Genomic DNA, 24,984 nt, shown 5'->3' on the forward strand with positions numbered 1-24,984 from the left:
GTTGTATCCCCTCGCTAAAGAGCTTCACTCTTAGACAAAAAAACACAAAAATACCTTCCTTGTCTGGGGTTTTGATACATAATAAATGCTGCAGGTTTTCATTCATCCTGTTATTTTGAAGCGTTGTAGCATTTGTGTCCTGGTTCATCAAATGTGCCCTGGTTGTGTCATAAAACACAGAACACGGTGAGCCCTTGCCTGAGGGCCCTGTGACAGATCATGAGAAAGGAGAATTGGTTTTGCCTCACCCCTGGGCTCTGGCATCATCCCTGATTTTAATGGGAAGGTGAGACAGGAGCTTCTTACTGTCAACAGTGGAAGGACCTGCAGTCTTGTCTCATTAAGAATAAATAAAAGCTGCCTCTTGTCAGATTTTGTCCCCCCAAAAAGTGAATGTTACTAACTTCAAAAGATTTTCCTTAAAGCATTTTTGAAACTTGCCTGTTTGGGGCATGTAAAAATGCAGAATTCCTCCTTAACATTGTTGCCATCCTGTTTAAATGCCCATTTACACTATCGTGCTTTCCTCATCTACAGAGCAGGCAGTGAGCCATGATGTTCAGGGGACGATGATTTGATGACACTGATGGGTTCTCAAACTCCATTAGGGTGCATGAATCACAAGTTAATTAGTCATTTTTCCTAATATAGTGAAGTTCTATCTTTAATCCTACAATTTCTGTCTCTTGTCAGATTTATTATTATCTCCAGATGGACTGTTCCGCCTCTTCCCTCAAAACTTTCTCATGTTACAAGGTAAGGTTTTTATAAGTGTATTAAATACTAGTTTCTTTTATTTGAGTAAAAACTTTCCAGGGTTATATTTTATTTCACACAAATAAGGATTTGAAACTACAGCTTCAGGAGTTTCAAGTACTCCAGAGTTTCATAGGCAATTAGACCCAGAAAATTATGAGGTGTGATTGGCACTCCAGATAGAGGGTATTAGAACCTGACTGAATCCCAGTTACTGGGATTAGAAGATAATTAGAAGATAATATAGAAGATAATTTTGAGCACCACTAATTGCTGCTCTCGGAGCAGAGGTGCCAAGCTAGAGCTGCAGTGCAGGAGCTGTGGAGATTTAGGATCACACATTTCACTGCCCTGTCCTTCCAGGTGAGGAGCTTATCACAGAGGGAAGGGAATTTGGATATTTAGTGGGGAGCCCCAATGCCTTCACCTTCCTGGAGCTGCTGCCATGCACTGCTGCCTTGCTGGGAGTGATGTAGGGTCTCTTCTCCAGCCACAGTTTGGCAGGTTTTCTCATTTGGGGGTTGATGGTTTGGTTTGGGGCAGTTTTTAGATCCTTAGGTAGCAGAGAATTTCCTATACCTTGAGGATGGAAAGTTTATAAGGCTGGTGAAGAATGTGAGTATTTAAATTTTGTATTTTTACATAACTTTGAAATCCTGAAATTGAAGGTAACAGATACAGCACAGTTGGACATTTACCCCAAACCCAGATATCTATTTTATAAACATTATGCTGTGATTTTAGTAAGTTGGTAGAAGGAAACTTGTGGACCAGCTCTTAAAATGTGTGTTTGGTTTGCTTTTTTGCAAGGCAGGAGGAGACCTGAGTGACTTCAAGGAAGGTGCATGCTGTTAGCTGGGCAGAGGGTGGGATGTGACGGGGGACAGTTTGAGGAAAACAAGCTGGAATACCACTCAAAACAGGAGGAAGAATCCTGGAAAGGGAAGGGAAGAGAATGTGGGAGCCTGAGGAAGCTGTGAGCTGCAGCTCTCCCCATGGATGTGGGTACAAGAGGGCAGCGTGGGTGTGGGAGAGCTGGAGAGGACAGGCTCTAGAAATCAAACTGAGAAGTGGGGGCAGCCTCAGCAGCAAGAGTTTAGTTGTAAAACTGCAGAAAAAGAGATTGCTTCCACATTTTTGTTGGAGAATTGAAGCCCATGTGCAGGTATGGACTGTTTTCAGTAGTCATGTTCATTCGTGGCTGCTGACAGAAGGTGTGGGGAGCCAGACCTGGGTTGCTCTTGTATTGCAAATGGAGAACTGAGAGACTGGCCATGAACCTGCTCTGTTACACCAACACAGCTACCAGCAAGTCCAGCACAGCACCCAGGGTACTCAGCAGCACGTTATCCTGCTGCAAGATACCTGCTTTTATAGAGGTTTTTATCACAGCACAGCTTCTTGCAAATGAATCCTTCCCTGCTCCTTTCAGAGCTCGTGTTTCACTGCCTTTCAGTCAAAATTATCTGCTCCTTTTAATTACCCCCTGTTCTACTGTTTGAGACCTGACAGAGTGCGCAGTGTTGAAGGAATTTCCAGTCCAGCTTGACTCTCCTGGAAAAGTTCATACAGAAATCAGGGGGATGGGTGAATTCTCTGAAAAGCAGTGTGAGCCTCTCTTGTGGGAGAGGAAGAGAATCAGGGTTTAAGTAAGGATTGAACAGTTCCTGCTTTCCAAGGTGACAGCTGAGTAGGAACTGCTTCCATGCACAGCAATGAGCAAGGGCTCTTGTGTTTTGTGGAATATGTAATTATGGCTCATTGCCTGCTCTGTAGATCAGGTAAGCCATAATGTGGAATGCACTTAAGAGCATTTCCAGCAGCTTCATGTGGGGCTGTTCCTGCTGAAGGCTCCCAAATGTAATTCAGGGTTTCTCCCTGGAAGACCCAAGGAGGTATCTGTGCCTGCTGTTTGTTGCCAGACTTGGAAACACAGAGGTTTATGTTCAGTCCTCAAAGCATCCTGCTCAACTCTAAGCATGCTTAAAAAGGAAAAGAGAGATGAGAAATTACTCGTGCTTCTCTGTTCAGAAGTGTGCTGGTGAGAAGGAAAGTGATCTGCTCTGCCTGGAACTCCAAGGAGTAATCTTTCCAGGAGAGGGAACTTCCCACAGGAGGAGTTTGTAGACTGCTGCTCTGAGAGAGCACTGTGGTAAACTCTGTGTTTTCTGAGGCCAGGGAGAGGTGATGATCTTTGCTGCAGGACTTTGAATCTTTTTCATTTTTTCAGAGATCTTCATGTGTTGTTGTGGAAGACAACAGCCAACTTTTATCTTGGGTTGCTCTCAAAAAAAGAAAAAAATTCAGCCAGGAATGAGAATTGAAATGAAAAGACTTTTGGGTTGTAATGAGTATTTCTTGGTTGTGAATTCTGAAGGGGCTTGGAACAGGTGTAAGAACCTTTCCCAGAGTGACATCTCATGGATACAAACACCACAGTCCTGACAGGACTGCCAGAGGGAATCACACACAGTTAGCTGCTGGATGTGTGCATGCATGACTGCCTCCCTGCCCTTCAGCCCCAGAGGCAGAAAAACAACTCTGCTCTGAAAAAAGAGGGAGGAGGAAGAAGGAAAAGAGTGTTTAAAGGTAGCTGGAGTAAGTGACTCGTCTGGAAGGCTGGCTGCCCATCCGTGAGCTGCTGAGCAACTCTGACACTGCTCCTGTGATGCCTTTTTGGGCTACCTAAAAACAGAGGCCAGACAAAATCAAGGCAATAAAAAGCAGTTCTGTTTATTGAAGGGCCTTCAGGTACATTTAGGGCAGACAAAGCCCCCCAGGGGCTGCACCCAAAAATGGATGATGGGTCACAGGTTTTCACACTTTTATCAGTTTGGTACATTTGCACATTGGGGGGTTCATCTTCCAATTCCAGCTTCAGCTAATGAACTCATTTACCCCAACTTTGCTGCCCCAACTCACTTTTGTTTCCATCTCTCAGGCCTGAGGCAGTGAGGTGTCTTTGATTGCCAGGCCTGGAGAGGAATTGCTGTGTCTGACCCAAATGGGAAAGCAGCAGCTCCCACTGTGTGTGGAGTTTGGAGTTACACACTGAAGAATTGCAGGGTTACAAATATGTAAAAAATATAAAAGCTAAAATCCTAAAGTGTCAGCTGAAGTACTCTGGCCACAGAGCCATGGGAACCTGGCCTGCCAGGGAGGGAGGAGAGAGCAGCTCAGAACTGAGGATGAGATCCTAAATCCATCTGTACATTGAGGCTGTCTGATAAACTCGGTCAGTGTGATCTGATGCTCATGTGTAGAGCTGAGCACCTGGCATAAAGCCTGAGGAGAGTGTTTGGATTTGATGGTCTGCATAGGAAGGTGGAGTTCAGCTCTGGGTCAGTTCCATAAAGGGGGCTCAGATCCTGGGCACAGGGCAGTGCAGAATTTATGATGTTCTCTACTGGAGAAGTTGCTGTCTCTGCTGTCTCTGCACACCACATGAGCATTGTCAGTCTCTTCTAGGTTTTAGGAAGCTCTTCTTGCCCATTTGTGTAATTCTGAGTTCTGCTCTGCTAACCAGTCTGAGACAAGCATTTCTGTTCCCTGGAATTTAGGGTTCTGATCCAAAAGCTGTATAAATTTTCAGGAATGGTTTCACTCAGTGCAAAACCTTTCTCTCCATAGCTCTGGATGGAACAGGGCAGATCACAGACGTTCCTTCCTGGGCTGGCAAGAGCAGCTGTTTGAGGCAGATCTCAAGGATGCAGATCTCCAGGATGTTCCATATTCCAGGCTAGGTTTGAAAAGTTGACTTTTACCTTCACCTTTTCTGCCACTGGAGCCAGACCCCAGATTGAGATTGGAGCACTTGCAAGAAACTTGCCCATCTTTGATGGGTGAGAAGAGACTGGAATTACCAAAACCTCTCTCTTAGCTGGAGCCTGGGGTTTTCTCTGGGGCCCACAATGCCCTGACTTCCCTCAGATGCTGATGCCTGTAAGAGCCTGACCTGACAGGTGACTTTGGACTTCCTGCACCATATTAAGAGGTAATTACGAGGTAATTAAGAGGTGTCAGTGTTACAGAGACAAGCTAGGACTGCAATCAATTTTCAAGGAATTTACTGTGCATCTCTTTTTCTGGATATTCTCTACTGGTTTTGCATGTGAATGCAAGCAAAGCCACTGCTTGGCTACTGCCTTTGGTGTGGAAACAGTCCGGAGCAGCAGGATTCAATTTTTATTTTGAAGGCTAATAATTTTGGAATTCATGATCATTGTGTGCTACCATATGGCATGCATTAACTGCACAAGGACTTGAGTAACTTTGTGAATCTTGGAATCTGTGGAATTCTCACCAGGCTGGGGTGTCAGAATGACCAGGGTAGGGTGTTTTGGTGTCAGCACAGCTGCTGATGTGGAGCAGCTTCACTGTGACTGAGCTGCAGCACAGCTCCTCGCAGGATCCGACTTCTCACAATTTGCACCTTCATGGGTGAGGTTGTCACTGTAAATGTGACAGGTTTAGCTTGAAAAACATAAAAACAAGATCACTGCTGAGAGTTGCAGGGATCCCAGAGGTGCAGTGATTTTACAGAGGACTGTGGCTGACCCAGCTGTGCTCAGAGCAGCTGAAGTACTGTATCCCTACAGCTCAGAGAGGTTTGTGTGGACTTTCTAACCTGCCTCTGCCTTAACAGAGAGATTCGAACCTCCAAGCCAGACAGGCTTTGCCTGAAGTATTTGATGTGAGCATCTTTCTGTTGGTTGGACTGTAGGAAAAATCAGCAGGGAAGGTTTCAGGTAGATCAGGGAGATTTCTCTGTGCCTGCAGGGTGAGGTCCAGGCCGTCAGGGTAGCCTGGGCTTTCTGCTTAAAAACTGAACACATTCTCCATTTATTGCACACAGACCATGTCTATGGCCTGCTTTAAGAACATCTATGCACAGGCTTTACACAAAATGCTGTATATCCAAATCTTGGTGAGCCCTGATGAGTGAAAGTGAGAATTTGTGGTCACTGGTCAATGTGAGAGTTGAGCTCTGTGATGAAATCTCTTCCTGTGCATGACTTCTACACTAAACAGGCCTCCAGTAATCCCTGGTGACATGGGGTTGATGGTATCTTCACTAGGGTAAAAGAAACTAATTTAGGACAAAAGCGATTTTTTCCACTTGTTACCTGATGAGCTGTGAAGTTCTGCTTCAGCCAAGTGGTGTGAAATTATTACCTTTAAACTGCTGATTAGACTGAGCTCTGGTTTTTGCTACAGGCTCTGTGATAACAGAGAAAATGGACACCTGTTCTGGATCTGCTCTCAGGAGGTGCTTGAAGAGCTGATGCCTGGTGATGTAGCACTCAGCTCCTTGCAGATAAGTAATGGCTATCTCAGTGAAAACTGGTTTTGTATTGACCTTAAAGCAGGGTCAGGACCCCAGATTTCTGTAAAGCTACTTTGCTTTGCTTTTAAACCGTTCAGATAAATAGTTCTGCACACTGATGCAGCTGTGTCATAATTGCCAAGTTTTAAGTTGGTTGCAGTCTCCTGCTTGGTGTTACCTTTTGTTCCCCTCCTCGTTAATTAGCTCAGAGTTCAGTGATTTAGGAGCCTTCCTGCATTTCCCATCAGAGAGTTGATGCAGTCCTGGATTGTGATCATACTTATCATACTTTGCTGTACTATATTCAAAGGTGTTTAAATAATAGGTGGGGATTGCTAAGTAAATACTTACAGTGTGAATATATTGTATGACACCAGAGGAATATACATATATAATATTTATATATAAAATTATATAATATTTCTATATAAATATATAAAGGGAGTTTTTCTAGGCTGCTTATTTACAGCTTCAATGGATATATGAGTTGTTAATGCAGTGACTTGGATCAGGCATCAGAAAGTTCAGTTGTATTCTCACTAGCAACTACAGGATTGTTTCATTTAATTCCTTGCTTTTACTTTAAAGCTTTGCTTCTACATTGCATCTAATTTTATGTCATTTTCAGCAGCTGTGAAAAATGAGCTTAGTCCCATCTCACCACACCATCTCTGCCCTGCCACTAAAGAAAAGCTTTTTTGTTTGTTTTCATTTGTTTTTTCTTTTTAACTTCATGTGCTCCCACTCTTTTTGTACATGGTGATAATGTGGCCTTAGAATCAGCGTGTTTGGAGAGTTGGACTGGCAAAAACAACCCCAAAAAACCAAAAGAAAGAGCTCCAAACATTTATTCTCATCAGACCAGCTTGCTGAACCTATTTGCTTTCCAGGTGTGTAGTTAATGCAATGGGTGAAAGAAACAGGGCTGGGACCAGCTCTCACTGGGACTACATTTGAAGTGTATTTATATATTTATATATATGTATATAAATACAATATATGCAGCTCAGACTGCACCTGTGTCACTCCATTCTGCAGTTCACTCACAGTGAGATGTTCAGAAGGGATTGATTTATATTTCACCACTTTGCTGGTAACAGTAAAAAGCATTAGTACAGTGCAGGGTTGGTAGTTTTAGGTTTTTAGTTTGTTTTTTTTTTTCTTTAAAATCAAATTTTACTTTCTAAAGCTCTCTATTTTGTGTTCTTATTGTGTGCTGAGCTTCTCTTTTTGTTCTGGACATGTAAGTATGGTCACTTGTTGCTTTTACCTGAATGGAAATGTTCTCCATATTGACTTTACCTTTTCCTGTAAAAATGCTGAGGAGTCCTGAGCTGCCCAGGAGCTCACTCTGGGCTGTTTTGGGTCACTCATTAACAGAACGCTGGGCTTTGTTTTGGGCTGGTTCTTTCCCCCCAGGCATCCCAATGAAGCTGGTGGTGTGTGGAGTAAGGCTTTGAATAAATTCTGGCTTTGCAGAGGATTCTGCCCCATGGAATTCCATCCCAGGGGCAGGAGGAGATGAGAGTTGGTGGATTTTGTGGTTTGTGTGGGTGTGCATTCTTTTGTGACAAACTCAAACAGTTGAAAATGTTCTGGTGAGTTGTGGATCCAAAAAGGTGTTTGAAGGACAGAGGAGGTGTTTTGTATGGAACTGTCTGGCCAAAATTCTGGTGCCTCAGTTCATGCCTCCTGGCAGCTCTCTGGGCTGAGTACTTCCATGTCTGCTTTCTCTCCAGAATTTAGCTCAAAATGTTGTAGTTGTTGTTTTATAGGTTAGAACTAGTCTGTGTGTACAGGTCTTAGCCACCATTCAGAAAAAGGCCCAAGTATAATAAATTCAAGATGCTCACACGGCCAAAGTTATAAACAAATTTCAGTTGTGTGACTGTGCATATATTATTTATTGCTATGCATTATTAATGACCTTGTAACACACCAGTGACAGCAAATCAGAGCCAAAAGGGAATAAAAAAGGACATAAATAGTTGAAATAAATAATGTATCTGCTTTCAGGTCATGAGTCCATCATTTCAGCAATAGTGGGTTTCTTTGGTTTGTTTTTCTATCTTTGTAGTTCAGTACTGCTTGTTTTTATTTGATCACTTGCCTTCTGCTACTAGATTAGTTAGAGAAGGCTGTGTACTGCTTTTATAATTAGATGATGAATTCTTTCCTTCTGGCTGTGTTTTGGATTTTGATTATTGGAATCACCTGGCTACTGATTTCAGTCATTCTTTAATTACTGAACCTGTGGTTCTCCTGTGACACACAAGCTGGGAGCATGAAGAGCCTTTTTTTTTTTAATTTTTTTTTTTTTTTTGAGTTTGACTGCTCTGAACTCTTTCTGGAGAAAGCCTAGGAGACAGCTTGAGAAACCACTCCCCTCTTCTTCATGGGCACACCTGGGTGAGCACAGGTGGGCTCAGTATTCTATGCCTTAGAAAGCCATTTTAAGTTTCAGATTCTGCAGTGTTCCAGGCTTGTGATTTCTTGTCCCCTTCCTCCCCACCTCAGGGAGCTGTGGATGCCAACAGAGGGAAGTTTGGGTCTGAGTTTGAATTGGATGACCATGACACAAAAAGTGCATCTCAGATTCATCTCCATATTAGGCTCAAATATGAAGAAAGTAAGAAAAGTAAGTAAAACATGTATTTCTTTTAAATCCTGATTTTCTGTGGCTACTGTGGGGTAGTGACTGGGGGGTTTTGTTGTCTAAGGAATTAATTTCTTCCTCCAAGTCTATGCTGCTGCTGGCAGCAGATGAATTTCTCAGATTGTCTCTGCTCCAGGGGCACTGGCCAGTGCTGTGGGTAATGCTCTGAGCAGCTGCTGATTTACAGGAGCAGCCCCTCTCTTGTTCTCTGCTGCACAGACACCAAAGCTTCACAGCCAAAGGTAAATGAAAGAATGAGGAAACGAGCTGGACAGCATTTAGGTGGTTGCAAGGTTGGGTCCCTGTAGTAAGAGTTCTTTAATATCTCATTCCTTGATACCTTCATCCCTAAAATTCCTGGCCTTTGCTGCAGAGCTTTTAAAATCAACCTCCAGATGTTAAAATATTCAATTTATGGGGCTGACTGTCTTCAGATCACATTTCTCCTTTTAGAATTCAATTCTTGCTTTGATCAGCGACACAGAGTGATCAGGTACATTTATTATTCCATGTATATGAGTTGGCAAGAGATTTTTCATGCATCAGCTCTGGTGGAGGGAAAACAGGCAAGGCAGGAACTGTGGCAATGAGGAAGAGGATTGCATCTTGCTCCCCAGTAGGTTTGTCCAAAAGAAGTAAGCAGAAAGGCTTGGAAACTCAGGCAAAAATGTGGAAGTTCAGAGCTTTAAAGTGTAGACAGAGCATATCCTCAGCTCCCTGTGCCCCTCTGATGATAACAGGTACTTTGTGCCTCAGTCACTTTGCAAACACAGAAGAAGGGGACACACATTCCCAACACTGACTGCATAGTGCTCACCCTTTAAAGAAACCACATTTATTGCTTATACCAGCAAACAGAATCAAAGTCTGGAAAGTACATATTTGATTTTAAATCTTATGTTAGCTTTTAGGTGTTGATGTTAAGCAGGCAGGAGTGTTTCTCTGAGTGGGATGTGAGACTAGAGTTTCTGTTGGAAATAGGATGTTCCTGTGAGGAGGTCAGTCTTCTGCCCTTACGTCTGAGTCCTTTCTGCCATGAAAGGAGGAGGCAGGAAGATGATTCTTGAGTTATGCAGGTGTTTCTGAATTACCTTCTACAAGATTTTTTCCCCACTCTTGTTGAAGAGCCTGTGATAGTCCTGACTGGATACAAGGGAGTGTGGAGCAAATAAACCTCAACATAGTGCAAAGGTCTCTGTGTTGGCTCGTAACTTGCACTAGAAAGTTGGTGGTAACTGAAATAATAGTTTCACTTCATTTTATTATTAATAAGCAGTAAAAAAAAAAACCCTCAGCTAATCACCAGAGCAGCCAAACAAAGCAAAACTGAGCCACAATAAGTCCAGAATTTGATCTGTTTGGCTGCTCCATTTCTTGGAAGCACTTGGACATTGTCAAGGTAAATATATTCAAATTTAATTGAAAAGCCTTATAATAGCAGCAACTCTGGTGAGTGATCAGAGCTACACAGAGCTGGTACTCACTGATTGTGGTGAGTGCAGCAATGAAGCACATTTCTTTTCTTTCTTTTTTTTGGTGGAAGGCCACACTAGACCACATGGGGAAAAAAAGTCTTTCCCACTTTAAAAATTGCTGGAAATTGCAGGAAGGGGTCAGCAGGCACTTGTGGATTTTCAAAGCAGTGCAAGGGCTCCATCTACAGCTCAGAACATCTCCTGAGATCGTTGTGCAGTACACTCAGAATCCTTTTCTTTAAAATCTTAAAGTACCACACTGCTGAAAACTCCCTTAGAGAGCCCACCATATGATTCTGACAGCCAGCTTCCAACAGAAAATTGTGTCACCTACTATAAGATTTTATTTTTTTTTTTAAGAACCTGGCTGGTTTATTCAGTGAGAAAGGGATGGTGGCAGAGAGGAAAACTAAAAAAAGCTGTAAAAGTTAAAGTTAAATGTTGATGTGAGGGGAAAAGAGTGTGGCATTGCTGTTTGTAAGCTGAGATGGGCAACTGGGTGATGATCTGCAACACTCACTGTGGTGAGGTTTGAGCAGCTTCCCAGCAGTAGGGTGGGAGAGTGAAAACCCAGCTCATTTCATGGGATTTGGATACATTTGGGAAGGAGATTCTGCAAAAGTGGCTGTGCTATCAAGGTACTGGCCTTGGGGACTCAGGTGAGACCTTTCAAACCAGTAGTCAGTGATGTTGGGACAAACAACCACAAGATTCAGGAGGGCAAAAGCAGCCACTCATTTATTTTTGAGGCTATGGCGTGTGAGAGCAGAGCAGTGTGTTCTTACAGAGATCTGAACAGAGCAGCAGCAGTGAGTTTTCCCAGAAAATCCCTCCAGTGTGGCTCCATTCAGAGTCAGAGCCACATTCCTGGGGCAGGAGCATAATTCAGGCAGCAGGGCTGGCCTTGGTGGCTGCCAGCAGAGATAAGGCCCTATGTCCCCAAGAGAGAAAAACACAACCTTGAACACATCTTAAATACAATTCAATTCAAGGGCAAGCAGCAGAACATTTGGGAAAATATTCCTAACTCGTTAAGCTTTATTAGGTGAAGATGGCAAAATTGTTTTAATAAGAAGCAGGACACGTAAAAAGCATCTGTGTGCTGTATGTAAAAATCTTTAAAATATCACCTATATTGGGATTTCTTTCATCAGTGTGGTGCAATAGATGTTGGGTAGCTGGTATTTTATGGTTTTTCTAAAGGGACAACTCAGTAGCTGGTATTTAGAAAGTCTGAAGAGATGGCTGGAGGAGTCACTGACCCAATGAATTTAGTTTTTGATAAACTGTGGAAGATAAGGCACATGTTCCAGAGAAGCTCAGCAAAGAGCTACTTGTCCAAACATGAATTTGAAACCAGAGGGGAAGCTCCTGGGAGATCAGGGGTGCCTTGAGAGCTGAAATTACTCTTGAGGGTTTTTTATGGGACATAATTCTTGTCAAAGCAGTGTAACTTTGATGAGTTCTAGGTTTGGGGAAGTAGCAACACTGAGTGTAGACATAAACAGTTCACAAAATCCTTGGTGCTCCAAAACAAAGTTACTGTATTGCTGGGGCACGTGGTAAAAAGAATGAAAACCCAGTTAGCAAAGTTTTAGTAATAATATTTAGTGGGAATCCCTATCAAAAAGGTGTTTGAGAGTCTTCTCCCTTGCAGTGTTTGGTGCTTTCCTGGAGGTCTGGAAGCAATTGTGGTGACAGCTGCTGGGCACCAGTGAATCTCACACAGCAGCACCAGCTCCTGAGGCCTCTTCTGCAGGGGAACCACAGAAGCTTTTTGGTAATTTGGCAAGTTTGAGACTGCACATTTAGGAATATGAAACACAAAGACTTGCAGGAAATAGGGGGCTGTATTCCTGAGTCCACAAGGAGTTTTGGTAATCCTTGTGGACAAAGCAGTTCATGAGAAATTCTCAGTGGGTTGGGTGGAAGGATTCCTGTGGAGCTTGGTGGCATGAAAGACAAATACTTAGAGGATGGATATACAGAAATACACATGCATATAAACACTTTGTCTTGATGTAGTGTTGATGAAATTGAATGTATCCAGTTCTGGTGCCATTTTATTTATAAAAAACCCCCCAAATTAAAATACACTCAACCAAGCAAAGGAGAGAATATCAAGAAAACTGTCTAAAGGCTAAGGGAAATATTTTGATGTCTGGAAGTACTTACTGCATATTTATTGTAGCAAATAAACACTTAGATGGAGGGAAAAGGTTGGAGAATAAGAGTCTAAGAACTGAGACCAGCTCTTTCCAGCAGAGGAAGGAAATGTATGTGTGGTGGAAACTTTCCCCAGAAAAGGGGAAGCTGTGTGGTGGAAACTCCCCAGAAAAAAAAAAAAAAACAAAAAAAAAAACAAACACTTTTACTGCTAAAAACTAATTTTAAGGGAACAAAGCAGGTTCTCTGTTTTGTTGTACATTTTAGGAGGAAGCCAAAAGCTGTACACAAGGTGACTCTGCTGAGCACAGGAGGAATGGTGAGAAATACAGCAGCCCTGGGTGAGAGCACTGAGCTGTGGCACTGGTGAGGCAGCTGAGAGGTCACAGCATGTCCTGGTCCTTCCTTCTCATCTCTGTGAGCTGGAAAAGGTCAAGCATTTCTTGGCTTTCTAAGTGGTGCTGTCAGGGAGTGCTTCACACACAAATACACACACACACCTTGCAGGCTCATCAGATCCTCTGCAAATCCACATCCCCCAGGCACAGCCAGGCAGGTTCTGAGTTTCCAGGGGTATTTGTGCTCAGGTGTAGCAACACCAGTGAGAGGAGGAGAATGGCTGATGGCTGATCACGTTTCCTGTTGCCCAGGAGCAGGAGAGGACCTTGCTGTGCCATAATCAGGTGTATTGCAGAGTTCTTTGTTCCAGCTTTTCACACAGAAGAAATGCTGTTCTCTTTCCTCGCCCATCTCCAATTCCTAAAAAGGAACAAATTCAATCTATTCCAAGAATAAGGAAATCTTTTTTAGCAGTGGTCTTAATAAAGTCTAGACAGCAATAAACCCTGGTAGTGAGAAATTATTTTCCCAGTGTCCCAGTGAGGGAATGCTGCCCAATTCCCTGGGTTCCAAGGAGCAGCCAGCACACGTGAGAAAGAAAGGGAGACAGGGGGAGAGGTTTTTATCTCCAAGTTAGTGAAGATCCACAGGTTAACTCATAACAGATGGAGAGTACAATGCATAAGACATCCTCATGACTGGGTAAATACGGTTATGTGGCAAAGAGGAGGTGGCTAGAGTAAATGGAGAGGAATTTCCTTGTGGGCAGCTTTGAATGTTGGGATATTTACACTGTCACTGTTAGCCAAGGTGGAAGCATGAAGTGTAAATCCAGTGTCACAATGAATCTCTGTAGTGACTTGCAGGGCTGCTCTGGGAGAGTGGCAGGATTTGGGAAGGTCAGTTCCTTGTGCTTTATGTCCTGCTGGCCATTCTGAGTTGGGGATGGCAGGCTGGAGAGTCTTGGCTCCAGAGGGTGCAGGTTGAACTGCCCTGGGGTGCATTTCTGCAGTGACTGCAAACCAGGCTGCACTTGTTGGACAGAGTAGGTGAAGATGTGTTCTGGACAGCTACAGCTGGTGAAAGGTGTGGCAGAGGCACCGTGCAGCTGTGGAGAGGAATTCCAGGACTGATGAGGGCTGCTTCTGGCTCCCCTTTGCAGGTTTGCAGTCTGGGCACCTTCACTCACCACCAAGGCTGACCTGGCAAGCTGGGCAGAGCCTGCAGAGAACTTCCAGCCAGAAAGGCCCTGTGTGGTCTGTGTGGATAAAGGGGCTCCCCTTGTGCTGCAGACTGCAGGGGTTTGCTGGGGACAGCATTAAATGCAGCAGCCTGTGCTCTGCAGGCAATGCTGGCTGGTTTTTAGCACAGCTCAGAGCTGTCTGCAGGCAGGAAGCCCCCGGGGATGGGGCAGGAAAGGCTGTTGCACCCAGAGCACAGCTCAGAGTGCTGATGTCTGCTCTGTGCTAAGATCAGGAACATTTTTGTATGCACAGCAACTGCCAGGTGTGCCTTGGATGGGCCAAACCAGCAATTTGGGAGCAGGATCCCTTCAGGCTTAGCACAGCATGTATGGCAGACTGGAGTGGGGCATCCCTGTCCCTCTGTCTCAGCCCTGGGGATAAGAGCAGCGTAACTGCTGCTGTCTGACTCTGAAATGCATTTTAGTGACTTTTCATCTTGTTAAGTCAGTGCAAGTATTCATTTTCTTATATGACCATATGGCTAAATGAAAGAAATCTTAAAGTCTCATTTCTCTGCAATATGCTTTTTAATAAGGCAGTGAAATCTACCTTTTAAAATAAAGTCCATGGAAATGGGCAGCAAGAGCAGCTCGTGGACAGGTGATGTGTTTACCTGTAGACAAAGTGCTGCCTGCCCTCATGTGGTTTTCTGTCTTCCCCAGAAAGAGCCTAAATGGTACACAGCAAACCAGCAAGGAATGGGACAGTTTGCCCATCAAAGAAACCTGTTGTATTCAAGTTAATGCAACTTTTAAAAATTTTGTAAAAAAAAAGATTCAAAACTACTTTTTGCATCCCCTCTCCCCTACTCCGCTATCAGAATTTTTCTCATTTCTGCAGCTCTTTGGGAGTGGAGTGGGATCAGTTCTTTATTCTTTAAAGCATTAAGTATGTACAGTTACATGCTTAAATAGGTACTTCAAAAAGCAAAAGTGGGGGGAGTACAAAATCCTGTTGAGGTCACAGGCATACTGTGTGTATTTATTCTTTCTGGCTGCCTCCTTTTCCCCTTTTAGTTGTCTCCTAGGATTTGGTCTCATTTTCCAAACCTGAGCAAGTTCAAACAGTCAGCTGTGAGAAGGTAAGTGCATGTCTCAGTAGCATTCCATTGGGCTCCCTGTGTCAAGCTGTCCACTTTTATAGCTCTTGATTAATAAAGATGCTCTGGTAAAGAAGTTTTGAGAGTCCCATAGGAGTTTGGGATTCATTCCCAGCTCTGAAAGAACTTCAGACACACCTCTGGACTTGGAAGCATTTCTGGAGGATCACTTTCCAAGTGCTTACTGCGAGGTATCAGTGTAAAACCAAATCAAATGAAGAAATGACAAAAAGCTGACACAGAAACATTCTTCTTAAGTAGTAGTAGGTAGAGTTCCAAAAAAAAGACCTAAAAGTTAGATTTATATAAAATATTCCTATTGCTTAATACAAGTGCCTCAGTTTAGGGGTTACTCAAATACCATGATTAACAAGACTGGCTGGGAGGAAGAACTCCTCCTTTTCCCTTCAAGCTTTTCAACAGCATCCCAACACTTGAGTATAAGAAGTGAAAAATATACTCCAAGGAACACTATTAAAACCTCAGTTATCTGCCCCAAAGCAATTGACAGGAGAGACGTGGGTAAAGAACAACAGAGTTTTATTATGTTGGATCTTGTTGTTACCACTGTTTTGGGAAATTCACTGTGATCTCAGTAACATTCACTCAAGGGAACTCCCCATATCTGGGGTCACTTGGGATCAGTGCCACACAGAGTTATGGAATAGTCTTGAACAGATTACAGAAGATTTGGGTAAAACCAGGTCATAATTTTAAAAATGTTTTGGTTCCTAAGACTGTTACTGGATATTTACTGCTTTGTACATGTCTCTTTCATTTTCTTTATAACACCATATAGCCAAATGAAAGAGAAATCTTAAAGTTTTGTTTCTTTGCTATTTGCTTTTTAGTCAGACAGTGAAATCTTCCTTTTAAAATAAAAGTACAGGGCATTTCTCAAGTGTGATCCCTCACCAAGAGGTCAAGCTGCTTGTAGCCAGAGATGGGAACAACACCATCACTTTACCGCAGGAAGTGGCTTTTCCAGTCTGAGGGATCCAAAACTACACTGTGACCTCTGCAATCCCCTTTTCTAATTATCATCCATCTTAAAGTTACAGGACCAGACCATCAGTGCTGTGATCAGCAGCAGCTCGATTTCATTGTCTCACTCCACGATGCTTTTTAGATGGGGGTGACAAACTATTTGTCTTTCAAGACCCCACTGAGCATCTAAGAGCAAACATATGCACAGATCCAAAAGAAGTGATTATTCTTTTTGATTGTTATTTTTGAGTGGAAGTAAATGGTGGCTTCTCAGGAAAAATGGGAATAGTTCACATTCAGAATCATCAGTACCATGTGCATTTTGTATTTTACTTGAGAACAGCTACAGGACTCTTATGGGTACTGCAAAGGTATAGAATTGCACAGTATGGCTCTGGTTTCTTTCTGTATCAATTGTGAATTAGAAGACCTTTATTTCTTTATAAAAACTGAAGAGCATGGTGTCTGTTAGCTAGAGGTAACAAAAATCTCCTCCATAGCTAGATAGATCTTAAAATTTAAAAAAAAATAGTGTGGGTGTTCAGGTACATACATTAACAATCAGAATGAAGGAGCACAATGCAAAAAAGAAACTGTAATTGACATTTAATTTAGAAGTATTTTCTTATTCAACGAAGCATTGTAAATGTACTGAATTTAAGAGGTTGCTTTATTCTCAGTCTTGTGGCTCCTAATAAAATTTGGGGGGGAAAAAAGAAGCCAAATATGGCTCTAGATAAGAAAGGGCCTTTTTTCACAGAAAGCTGCTCTTGTTCTGAGGGCTTGAGCACATTCTTCCCCCATCCATCCCTGGAGGGAATGGTGGTGTACAGCTGCTGCCCGCTTCTTCCTGTGCCATTCCTTGTGCTCCAGAAAGGCTGAAGTGATTTGTGAATCTTACCTGTGCTGTCTTAGCTGCTTAAAAGAGGCTATTTAACATAACATGTAATTCATTTGTTGTATTGTTTTTTACACTAGAAAAAAGTCCTGCTACTGTAAGTCTGCTTATCCTTACGTGAAGCAGTTCTGATGGGAAGCATAAGGCACCTCACCCATAATTTCCAGAGCCACCAGAAAGACTATCTGAATTTAAAACCCCACAAAGTGGGAAATACCTAAGCTGATAAAATCTGTAGGTTGCTCTTAATGTGTTTTTTTTAAGAGTTTGGGCCCTTCCTTCAGCTGTCTGGAGAAGAGCTGCTTTTTCTCTTAAGTCATGCTACTGAATAGTTTAAACACTGCAACTGATGTCTTCTTTCAGATTCCTCCAAAACATGACAGGATTTATAACACAGCAGTTCCAGAATAGTATCTTAAGTCAGGATTATGATTGGGTTGAAAGTCATACAGCACAAAACATTTACCTGTATAAAAACATAGGAGGCACAAAAACCAAAAAAGTTTAGATTTCTCAAGCTGCATAGGTGACTGTATTTTGTATTAGAAATCTCCTTTTAGTTCTTACATTTCAACTCTCCAACTCCTCAGTGTTACAGGGAGAAGACTTTTAACCCTACAGAATGAGGGAAACTGGGTTTGAGCATTTTCTTTAATTGGTATGTTCATAGTACAGAACTATGGCAGCAGCATCTTTAAAAATGAAGACATGAATATGAATGATAAAACTAGCCCAGGGTAATTAATGCTTGCAAGAAGAGACCTTCTTGTGTATGCAAAGAATGGAAGCAAATGCAAGTGAAATATCCAGAAACCCCAAAATCAAATTGGGACTGTAATGTTTGCAAGGAAAAAGGGTGATCAAAGGACTAAGTGGGAACTAGAGCTTAAGACCTAAGAACTCTGAAGTTTTTATTGATGTGACATCTCTGTTTGAAGAAAAATAAAGTTAATGAAATTTACATGATGATAAACTTCCAAGCTTCCACAGATTTTTCATAAAGAAAAAAACATTCATGAATCAGTGAACCACAGCAAGAGTAAGGCCCTACCAGTTTCACAGAGTCATTTACACTTGGAGCAGGAGGAAGGGAGGGCACTTTGATTCAAGTCGTATAGGCTAGGATGAACTCAGCTGCCAAATTCTGTGTTCTGCTCACTTTAGGCATTTGCATTTGGATGGGCATTTAAATAGATTGTGGTAACTTTACATTAAGCCAAACCATCAAAAGTTGGGCAATAAATGAAGACAGGAAATAGAAAATCAAAATAATACAGGTTTTGTTACAAAGTCAAGGGCAGACTGAACAAATCCAAGAAGTATTTTCAATTGCTTGAAAACCTGAAGGTGAAACAGTGTCCCAAATTCAAGGCATAATTTAGAACTTTATAATGTTACCTGGAAAAATTATGTCCATCAGATGAAATTAGGACGTATGTCTGCAATTCCCAGACTCTCAAGTTAGATCTGAGGCTAAACTGGAGCTTCATCAGTGGTGGAGGCAGCAACAGCTGAAAGAACAGGGTGTTCCACTCTTCTGGTGGATTGTGAAGCTTTGTTTCTGAAACACTAAATTCCATCATGGGGTCTTTCATCTCCACCACAGGTGCAAAACACCAGTAATGCTAATTCCAGCAATCCAGATCCTATTTCATATGCAGAAATTAACCCAAAGGCAAGTAATAGAAATGCATACATCATCTCATTCAATTATTCAGCAGTTTTGCAGACATACCGGAAAAAAACTAGCTTTTGATATAAAAATTGTCTATGAAAGAGTCTAACTTGAATTTGTCTCCATGGATCATAATTCCACATGTGCTGCTGGATCTGTAGAAGAAGAGAGAAAAATGAGCACTCAGTTTGAGCTGCCTCAATTGGCAGATTGGTTTGAAAATCAGTATAGCCTCCCAAGACTTGTTCTTTGCAAGGTACCAGTGCCTGAAGAACAATTCTCACCCACAGTGTGTGGCAGCACTTCCTTAAGGGTTAAGATAAGGCCAAGCTCAGAAAATTGCAAAAACAGTGAGGGTCTTTTACAGAACTGGAACAAGTCTGTTCTCTGGCTTTCAGAATTAGGTTCAATTACACCAAACTTGCTCAGCAAGGCACTTCCATCCCATTGCACTCCCTGATGATTTAATTCAGCCTTCATTCCCTCATTCAGCCCCGTGCATGGCACAAGCTCACAGTGAGGGAGGACAGAGCACAAGACCAACAAGCACAGAGAAAGTCACAGAAATACAAAGATTACCATGTGTGTGTTGTCCTGGCATCTTAGCTGGTGTTCCCATTTCTTTTTCCTTCTGGAAATGACTCTGGAGCAGTTTGATTTCTTGATCATAGTCCTGCCATTCTGGAACTATCCTCATGGCTGCCTGCAGCTTGGGCTCTTTGGTCATTGGATTGTTACACTGCAAACGGAACAGAGAGGCTACAAAAGGTTTCTGTACTCAACAGAGGTATGATTCCCCCTGCAGGGATCAATCTGCTGGTGCTGAACAACATGTGCCTTTATTTCAGCTAGAGAACAGTGCCAAGCCTCTTTCCAAATTCATAATAATGCCACTGCTCCAGGTAAGAGAAATACAGAAGCTAATGGAAAAAACTCAAGCGCTGAAAACATGCAAGTAGCAATACAGGCTGAGGGAGGGAAGTGCCTCTAAAACTGGTTGCTGTATTTTAATGTGATGTAAGAGTGAGGGAATCATCCTGCACCTACCAGATCAATGGTTTTTGCTCTCTTCTTCGAGGAATCGTCACACCATGTTTCACACCACAGCCATTCCTGGGGGAGGGACTTAATTGGTACTTGGTGGATCATGTTGTTTGGCAAATCCTGTTGTGCAGAGTGAGAGTTAGTAGCTGTTTCCACAGGGTGCAGAATGGGAGGAGCAACCCTCCTCCCAAATCAACAGAATTGTGAAGGTTCACTTTTGTAGGAGTTTTCTTTTTTTCCCAATGCAAATATAAATCAACACTTCATCCCATTCCAAACAAAGTCCTTTGGAAAAATCCCAGTCCCAACCTGACACCATAGCCCAATAAAACAAAACAAACACAATAAAACACACCTGATCAAGGTTGGACAGACTGTTTGGATCCTGACTCAGACCCTGATACTGGCCTCTGAGTCGATCTCCAGCTGCTATCTTTCTGAACTTCTTCAGATCCACGACATACAGAGCACTACATGGGTGATAAAATTAGCAATTACATTTTGTTGGGGGTAACACTGCAGCCCCACTAGACCCCTAAGACACAACACCCTAAAACAATCTCAGGGTGGCAGCACATCAGATGATCAATTACAAGGAAGGAAAGCAGCTCTAACAAAGTCATGGCACATACTAGAAAGGATTTTCAACAAATCTACCGTAGCTTTGCTGTCTTGCAGTCCCTGTTCCAACATTTGTTATTAACAAAGGAAGATGTCAGTTTACACTTCATTCTTCATCTGTAAAAGTTGTAGCATACTGAAAATAACTGAATAACTGAAAGTAACTTCAGTCCCTAGTGCTTCCAAGGAACCATAGGCCATGGAACCTTAAAGAGGCAACAGGAAGCAAAAAGTACCTCAGCTAGTTTTCTGCTAAGTCTAAGTAGCAACAAAAACTTTACCCCCTCTATTTTGAAAAAAAAAAAAAAAAAAAAAAAAAAAAAAGAAAAGAAGAGAATTCTTCAGTACCTGATGTGGTATTTTCTTCCAGCTAAATGACTTGCCCAGTATCCTGATTTCCAGAACCTGTAGCCATCCATTTCCCTTCGGCTGTCACAGAAGGGAGTATATCCATAAGGAGCACCATCTAGATTAAAATCCCTCAATTCTTTTAGATCTGTGCGCACAATCTGAAGGGAAAGGACATTTTATTTTGATTTCTAGAAGCCTGCCATGGGCTATTTGCAAATGCTGTACAGGATTTAATTTAAACTGAGCAAACAGATAAAGGAAGAATTACCTTTAATAATAACAAGTGGCAGTCTTTTGCATTATGTGTATGTAGTACAAAAATACAGCACAAAAGGTGTTGCCTCTCCTGCCCTCTGAGCTGGAGCAAATAAAATAGAGCTTCAAATAAGCTGATGGGGGTTGGTTTGACAGCTGAAGTGCAAAACTATTCCTTAACAAGCAGCAAGAATATTCACTGTACATGAACTCTACTGTGATTCTTGGTACCCCTTCCTCTTCAGTGTTTGCACACCCTTCAGGGATGAAAGCTTTTTAATGTCTTTTTGACACAGATGTGGCACTAGCACTACTTTAAAAATACCACCCTAATGGGAAAAGAATGCCTTAATATCTCTCACAAGCAGAGAAACAAACTGTCTAAAATGCCAGCTGGGTAGCTGGAAATCTCTCCTAACTGATCCTTCATCTTAAGTTTGACCTGGCAAGGCATCGCACTGTACACGTGCCAAAACCCCCAAGGCAGTTTACACTCACTTATTGATAATCTGTACTTCTCATTTCATATGTATTTTTGAGAGTAGTTTTGGCAGCTCTCACTGTGTGAATTTCCTGCAATTTCCACCCGCTGAGGATTGGGCACACAAAGCTTTCCAGTCCTGTTTGCCTTGCAGCAGGACATGGCCTTGGGCACAAGGGATTTGCCTTCTCCTCCTCTCAAAGCCACTCAGATGTGGCCAAGTTAAAAGCAGGGGCCTGGGAGGGCAGGGTGGTTAGGAAAATACCGTCTGTGGTTAGTGATCTGAAGGCTGGGAGAACAGACTGAACTGGAAAAATGGAAGGGTGAAATGAATCTATTTGGCAAACTAGCTGGAATCACAGTGAGTGAATGAGGAACCAGATAACAGTAAAAGACAGGCCAATAAAACCAGTCCTGTGGAAACAGGCACAAAACCCAGCCCCCAGTGAAGCATGCAATAATTACAGAATCAACCTCCAGTCATGCCTATGAAAGGCTCAAATTTTCAACCCTTCCAACCACGTGGAATTCATATTCAAGAACTTATTATTTAAAAAAAAAAAAAAAAAAAGAAAGAAAAACCAAAAGATCAAATAACTCCAGCCTCTGTGTTACCTGATCAGCATCCACAAACAGGATTTTATCAACAGCTAATGGGAAGAGCACATCTAGAAAGAGGATTTTATAACCCCAGATGATGCGCTGCTTCTCTGTTTGTTGGTGCAGCCAGCGTGGCCATTTATACTGGACAAGTTCATACTGGAAATTGTACTTCTTGGCCATGTATGGGATGAACTCCTGCAGAGGGAGGGGAAAAAAGCAGCTTATCTCAGTTCTTTGTTCCTCTGCAGGAAAAAGAAAAGCACATTACAAGAGACAGACTTCAGTCTAAGGCACAGAACATCAGGAAATGAAATACCACAAAGAAAATTAGTTTCATTGTTAATTCACATAAAACACTGAGCCCCAAGCTGAACAAGCAATACAGATTGTAGAGCCAGCTATCCTAAGACAAATAAATACTTCAGCATTTTTGTCCACACAATTCCCTGAGCCTTTCACAGTGATCTACAGATGAGTTTAAAAGAATTCATTACTCAAATCATAAAAACTCACAGATGGGACAATTATTTAGGGGCATACAAAGCAGTGTAAGTGGGAGCATGTAAAATGAGAGAAAAGCATTGGAAGAATTTTTTTACTAGAAAAACTTGGCCCACTGTCACATCAGCTGACCTTCTGATCTGGGAGGCTTTCTCCAGCTTTGGGTGAGTACAGGTTTAGCCAAGTGATGCTGCTGCAGCATTGGGAAGGGAGGAGGAAGCAGCTTGTGGCATCTTTCCCCACCACCAAATGAATTTCTAATTAGTAACAAACCTTGAATGTAGGTGATAAGTAGTTCTTCAGAAACCAAAACTTTAAAGGAGTCTTGGTGTGTTTCAACACAGACAGCATCATTATGCTATCAAAAGAAAAAAAAAAATAAATAAAGCAGTTACAGGAACAAGTGGCACCTATGAAAGGTGAACTGTGTAATAAATTACAAACTGTTGGGCTACCTGATGAAACTATTTACAGTTAGGTGTCAGGTAACTGCATGCATAAAGAAAATGTGGGTAGCTTCAGTCTATTGTAAATTGCTTAATTTTATCTACAAAATTACTAAACCCCCAGCATCTCTGTATTTTAACTAGGCAGAGAATATACAACCTGTTGGCTTTCACAGTCCTTTGAGAATAACAGAAATTCAGATTCTTTCCAAAGCAACTGTGACCTATTCTGTAACTCCTTAACAATACATTGGTTATACTCTAGTGAGAAAATTTAGGACAGCAACACACCATCTATTAAACTAAGTTTATTTTTAACTCATGAATGCTATGCAGAAAGAAGTTCCTATGACACAGCATATGCAGACACTAATGGACTTCTGAAGCATTGAGAAAGTAGGGTTTTTACACTCTTGCAAATTGTAACCTTTTTCCTTGTGCAAGGACACTACCATTTGGCACATTGGGATTATAAATTCTCAACTAACCGTAGGAATCTCTCATACAGGTGTCCTGAAGCCACAGAGAATATATTTAGTACATCATCTTTATCCTGTTTCACATCTTCATTCTTTTGTCCTCCTGTGAATCCCCTGAAAGGAAAAATACAGTTCTGTGAAGGACAAGATAGGAAGGACCAACTCTATAGGAAAGGCTGCAAATACAGAAAATGGCTGCATTTTTGCTTTAATACAGTTGGTCTGTGGGCTTTTGGTGTCATTCCCTGCTGCCCAGGGCATCTTCCCCAAGGCAGAGCACTGTGCACACAGATGGGGAAGGTTCAGGAGCTCAGAGACATGAACACCTTTTTATTGAGAGAGCACTGGCTGTGGTGCAGCTCCTGGGAAGAACAATGTTTTCAGGCTTCCAAGTAGAGGGGGCTTAAGGGAAGGTAAAAGTAGGTGCAAAGCAGGAGCCCAGATCTCCAGAAACAGAGAAGTCCAATGAATGGCAGCCTTGAATTAAAGCAGTCTTAACAGACAGCTGTGAAAATTCACAGACACCATGGTATTGCCAAGTAGTTTTTCAGTTTCAAGAGACTTGCAGGTTATCATTGAGTTAGTTTTACCATTTGAGAGATTCCCAAAATCCAGATTCATTCTCATTGGTGCCATCACTTAGTAGATCTTCATTCATCATATCAAACTTTTTCTGAACCTGTGAAAGCATAACACATCTTTAGTGAGTTGGAACCACATATTGAGCAAATATTGTCAGGAATGTTATCCTGACACTGGTTCTGTTTTTACCAATTTGAATTGCACCCCATAAGCTCACAGGTAACCTAAGCTGTCTGGGAAAACAGCTCAGTAATGAGGTGACTTTTCCCCAACAGATTCCAAAGGAGCTTTTAGACACCACAGGCATGTTAGTCTAGATGGTTCAAATGGTTTTCTAAGAGATGTTTAGTGAGCAACCTTGATGATGGAGACTGGCAAAGAAAAACCTTCAAAGAAACCAGCCCACCCCTCAAAAAACCCAAAACATCAACACACCAATTCCACCAGTCTCTAAGTGGTATAACTGGCCAATGAGACTCCAAAGCAGACACACAGAGAAGACAGTGAACGGGGAGAACATCCCAAAATTAGTCCAGCACAAGTAAATGCTGTCAGGTGTGAACTTAGCAGTTCACACTCAGCAGTTATCTCTTATCAGTTGCTCTCCTTGAACTTCTCAGCTATGCCATTACCTGACAGGCAACTCTAAGGGACAGCAGATTAGTAATTTACCTTTTTTTTTTTCTTTTTTTTTTCAAATTCTCACCTAGCCTGTGTCAGAGTGACAGAAAATGTATTTCCTAATGAATGCAATTTATCTGTGACAGATAAAATGCTGGCTCAATGGACATACTGAATGTTATTACTAGACATATATAGGACACACTAAACTGCTTTTTCTTGAAGTAATAAGCAGTCAGGGAATTGTATCTCAGGGACATACACAAGGAACAGGACTTACATGTCATTCTCTCCTGTATTAAAAACCCAAGTCTCCAGATGATGCTCTCTACTCCTGACACTGTGAGGTGAGCCTTGTGCAGGCTGCCTCAAGTGTATG

General features: G+C 42.2%; 1 protein-coding gene across 2 annotated transcripts in view; it reads right to left on the minus strand.

Moving 5' to 3' along the window:
* Window positions 1-15,584: 15,584 nt before the first annotated feature.
* UGGT1 (UDP-glucose glycoprotein glucosyltransferase 1) overlaps window positions 15,585-24,984 on the minus strand; it is a 41,489-nt gene continuing 32,089 nt past the window's right edge. For both annotated transcript variants that reach the window (XM_058844488.1, XM_058844487.1), the window contains 9 exons: window positions 23,993-24,081; window positions 23,412-23,516; window positions 22,751-22,835; window positions 21,989-22,171; window positions 20,635-20,795; window positions 20,021-20,135; window positions 19,669-19,785; window positions 19,201-19,360; window positions 15,585-18,776 (listed from right to left, as the gene is read on the minus strand). In XM_058844488.1, the coding sequence (XP_058700471.1) occupies window positions 18,751-18,776; window positions 19,201-19,360; window positions 19,669-19,785; window positions 20,021-20,135; window positions 20,635-20,795; window positions 21,989-22,171; window positions 22,751-22,835; window positions 23,412-23,516; window positions 23,993-24,081 (1,041 nt within the window). In that variant the 3' untranslated portion in view covers window positions 15,585-18,750. The remainder of the gene's footprint in view (window positions 18,777-19,200; window positions 19,361-19,668; window positions 19,786-20,020; window positions 20,136-20,634; window positions 20,796-21,988; window positions 22,172-22,750; window positions 22,836-23,411; window positions 23,517-23,992; window positions 24,082-24,984) is intronic.

The sequence above is a fragment of the Poecile atricapillus genome, chromosome 8 (assembly GCF_030490865.1).
Source record: "Poecile atricapillus isolate bPoeAtr1 chromosome 8, bPoeAtr1.hap1, whole genome shotgun sequence".
Taxonomy (NCBI): Eukaryota; Metazoa; Chordata; class Aves; order Passeriformes; family Paridae; genus Poecile; species Poecile atricapillus.